General features: G+C 65.1%; 1 protein-coding gene across 1 annotated transcript; it reads right to left on the bottom strand.

The window, feature by feature from the left end:
* Positions 1–2,830: 2,830 nt before the first annotated feature.
* On the bottom strand, positions 2,831–3,780 carry SLC35A4 (solute carrier family 35 member A4; the record flags this gene model as incomplete). Its single annotated transcript, XM_027910907.1, has 1 exon — positions 2,831–3,780. A coding segment is annotated over one exon (609 nt), but the record flags the coding sequence as incomplete, so codon positions are not given.
* Positions 3,781–3,784: the final 4 nt, after the last annotated feature.

Below are 3,784 nucleotides of genomic sequence, written 5' to 3'. Positions count from 1 at the left end.
CGGCTGCTGGAGGGGAACAGCCTGACATTCCTGCTGCTGTGTGTGTCACTGCCAGGTAGTGGGACAGGAACACGTTTCGGGGTACCCCCTCCCTGATGTTTCCCCCCTATCCCCTCCCCATGCTTGGCACTCAGTCCCAGGAACACCTGCAGTCGTTGGAAGCTGGACATGCTCCACTCATCCCCACCCTACCAGAACCCTCAATGCTGGTGGCCCCCCATGACCCCTACCCAGGGCTTGCTGCTCTCCCAGACACCTCCAGGGAGGAGATCCTGGGAGCCCTGGGGCTGGCTGAGAGGGTGAAGGGGCTGGCCAAGACCATCTCTGCCACGCTCTGGGACCCTGCGGAGGAGATCACAGCGCGCCGGAGGGAGATCCGAGAGCTGCGGATGGAGCTCCTGGCTGGAACTGCCCTCCCAGAGCAGAGGACAGCTGTGGCCCAGCTGCGGAGAGCCCTGAGGGAGCTGCAGGTGTGGGAATGCCCCTGGATCCACACAGGACCAGGATGGCACCGATTCCTCTGCTCGGGTGAGGTCTGGGCTCCATCCTGGTGCCAAGGCCCTTGTCGGGCACTGAGGGCTGGGGCTGGGTCTGCCCAGGGGGTGGGATGGAGGGGTGGGATGTGTCCCAGGAGCTGTGCCAGGCCTGGAGCTCTGCAGCACCTCAGTGAGGACCCCCAGCCCTCTTTTCCAGGTGCTGAAGAGGCAAAGGTGGGAGAAGAAGCAGGCGGCAGCTGAGGTGCTCCGGTCAAATGAGAAGCACCAGCCCAGTGCTAAGGTGGGCAGAGGTCAGGCCAGGCCTCCTCACCCAGGGACAGCCCAGGTGCAGGAAAAGCCCTGAATTGTGTTTGTGCCCCTGTAATGTCTTGCCCTGCTCCCACAGGACCAACTCTCCACAGGGAATACAGCACCAGGTCAGCCTGGGACCCAGACCAGTGACAACCTGGCGCCAGCAGCTCTGGAATGCGGGGCCAGGCACGCATCCCACACCTGGGTGGCGGATATGTGGGCACGGAGCATGGCTCTGCAGGGTGGGAAAGGCCTCCCTCCTCCATTTGAACGGCTTTCTTCAGCCTCCACATCGCACTCATCCTCCTCCCCTGTCCCCATGCAGGACGGGGTGACAGCGGGAGCAGCCAGGGAGAGGACAGCAGAGCTCCAGCCAGTGCAGGGCAGATGCTGGAAGAGCTGTCCCGGAGTGAAATGCCGCAGCCTGGGGGTGACATGGTGAGTGGGAGCCCACGGGGTCCCAGTGTGGGGCTCTGCACTGAATGCCGGTGCCAATCCCAGCCTGCTCCACTCTGCACCAGGCAGGGATCCGGTGCCAGCCATGCCCACCCCTGGAGGTCCAGCACGCCCTGGCCAGGGCACAGCGGCAGCGGCTGCGGGCTCGGCACTGCCGGCACCTCCAGCAGGAGCTCGGGGCCGGGGCAGCCCCGGAGCACAGCGGGGAGGTGGGCACAGCCGCACCCTGCCACCCTGCCCTCGGGGCTCCTGCCCCGGCAGTGCTCTCCCGAGGGCAGCCCCGGCGAGCAGGGACACCCCGGAGCTGCCCTGCCCTTGTCGCTGTCCCCCGCAGTGGGACACAGCGCGCTGGCAGCAGGAGGTGGCTGTGCTGAGCCTGAGCCTGGAGGCAGCGCTGCGGGAGCGGGAGGCGGCCGAGTGGGACCTGGAGGCCCTGCTGCGGAATCACCAGCGGGAGCTGCAGGGCTGCAGGCAGCACCTGCTGCAGGTGGGCACTCAGGGCGGGCTGGGCACTCAGCTCCCGGCGGTGCCAGGGCCGTGCCGGACAGGGCGGGCATCCCGCAGGTGCTGCGGGACCAGCGGCGCCTGGCGGGGGAGCAGCGGGAGGCGCTGGAGCGCCGGCACCGGGCGCTGCTGCAGGAGCTGCTCCGGGATGTCCTGGAGCTCGCCGAGCACAACCGGCACCTGCGGGAGGCCAGACAGGGGTGCCTGGTGGATGCCACCACGCAGACCCCCTGAGCCACGTCCCGGGGCGTGGGGACAGCTGGCCTGGCAGCACGAGGGTCACCAACCCCAGCCACAGCGGTTACCCCGGGCACAGCCTCCCCTCATGCCCCTCCCCTCCAGCTGCTGCTCCCTCTGGAAACCTGCCCCAGGGAGGGAAAACTGCTCTGTGCCAGGCACTCGACTGGAAACCCCCAGCTGGGACCATGTGGAATAAAGCAGGTGCCCCTCACCCCTGAGTGTCACCAGACTCGGACACACTCTTAGCTCCCAAACCTCTCCCAAGGGACACAGAGCCCTTCCCACAGGGAGGGCAGACAAAGGACAGACACAAGGAACAGACACAGGGATGCTGTTGAAGTGCAGCTTTAATACCCCAGGTGGGCTCTGCCTGCCAGGAACTCGGTACAAATACAGGAAGTGTCTCCCTTGTGGGAGCAGGTGAAACAGTTCCCACATCCCCCCTTCCCTGTCTGTTCCACACAGACACCGTGCCCAAGGAGGGAAGCGGGACCTAAGGACAGCAGGGCTCCAGCCAGGAGCTCGGCTGGAAAACCGTGGAAGTGGGAGAGGCCCCAAGAAGCAGCACCAGGAAAGAGGGGGGGAAGCAGCATCCATGGGAGCCAAAATGGCACCAGTGCCACTCTGGGCTGGCAGGGGGTACGGCAGGGCCAACCACTGCCAGACAGTTCCCAGGCCACTGTGGTGAGGAGAAGCAGCTTGAGGACATGGGACACAGAATCCCAGAATCACTGAGGTTGGAAGAGACCTCCAAGATCATCAAGTCCAACTTGTGACCCATCAGTACCTTGTCAACCAGACAGAGCACTGAGTGCCACATCCAGTCATTTCTTGGACACCCCCAGGGATGGGGACTCCACCACCTCCCTGGGCAGCCCCTTCTAATGTTTCATCACCCTTTCTGGAAAGGAATTCTTCCTGATGTCCAACCTAAACCTCCCCTGGCGCAGCTTGAGACTATAAGACACTCACACAGGGCTCAGGACCCTGAGGCTGGGCACACCTCATGGATCCCGTTACACTGAGCTTTGCCAGGCTGGAGCAGGTCCCAGCTTCCCCCTGGACGCAGGGACAGGGCACTCCTTGTCGGGGGGTCCCTGGAGCTGTGCAGGCGCCCACCAGCACCAATTCCAGCCCTGAGGAAGGGCTGGGGTTGCCTGGACACGCGGGAGGGAGGCAGTGGCTACGTGACTCCGTAGTAGAGGTGCACAGCGAGGCCGATGCATGCCACGGCCACGAAGAAGAGCAGGGTGAGCTGCAGGTCAAACAGGGCGACGGAGAGCAGGGCGTTGACCAGGATGGAGCAGGAGATGATGAAGAGCCTGGTGATGTTGCTGCTGTGCTTCATCACCACCGACATGATGAGGCCGTTGAGGGCCTGGCCGAGCACCACCAGCAGCACCCACGGGGAAAAGCCCCGCAGGAACCCGCCCTCGGTGCCGCCCCACAGGGAGCCCGCCAGGTTGAGCAGCACCCCGAAGAAGTAGAGGAAGACGTTCTGGAGGCCAAGCGGCAGCGGCTGCGCCTTCAGGATGGCTTCAGTGTAGACAGCAGACAGGCCCGATATGAGGCAGTACACGCAGAGCAGCACCAGCCCCACGGGTGTGACGTGGAGGTGCATCCCACCGGGAATGCCGCGCCCCCGGAGCCCCCCGCAGCTGTAGCACAGCCCGGCCCCCAGCAGCAGCAGCAGGGCCAGCCAGCGGCGCGGCCCCAGGCGCCGGCGCAGCAGGAGGCTGTGCAGCAGTGCCGTGCTCAGGATCTTCAGGTTGCTGAGCACCTGGAAGGTGCTGGGG

Source organism: Empidonax traillii, unplaced genomic scaffold (genome assembly GCF_003031625.1).
Source record: "Empidonax traillii isolate 1590-97213 ecotype Southwest subspecies unplaced genomic scaffold, ASM303162v1 scaffold5371:size8502, whole genome shotgun sequence".
Lineage (NCBI taxonomy): Eukaryota > Metazoa > Chordata > Aves > Passeriformes > Tyrannidae > Empidonax > Empidonax traillii.
The sequence above is the reverse complement of the archived record's forward strand: the minus strand, read 5'-3'. Positions and strand labels throughout refer to the sequence as shown.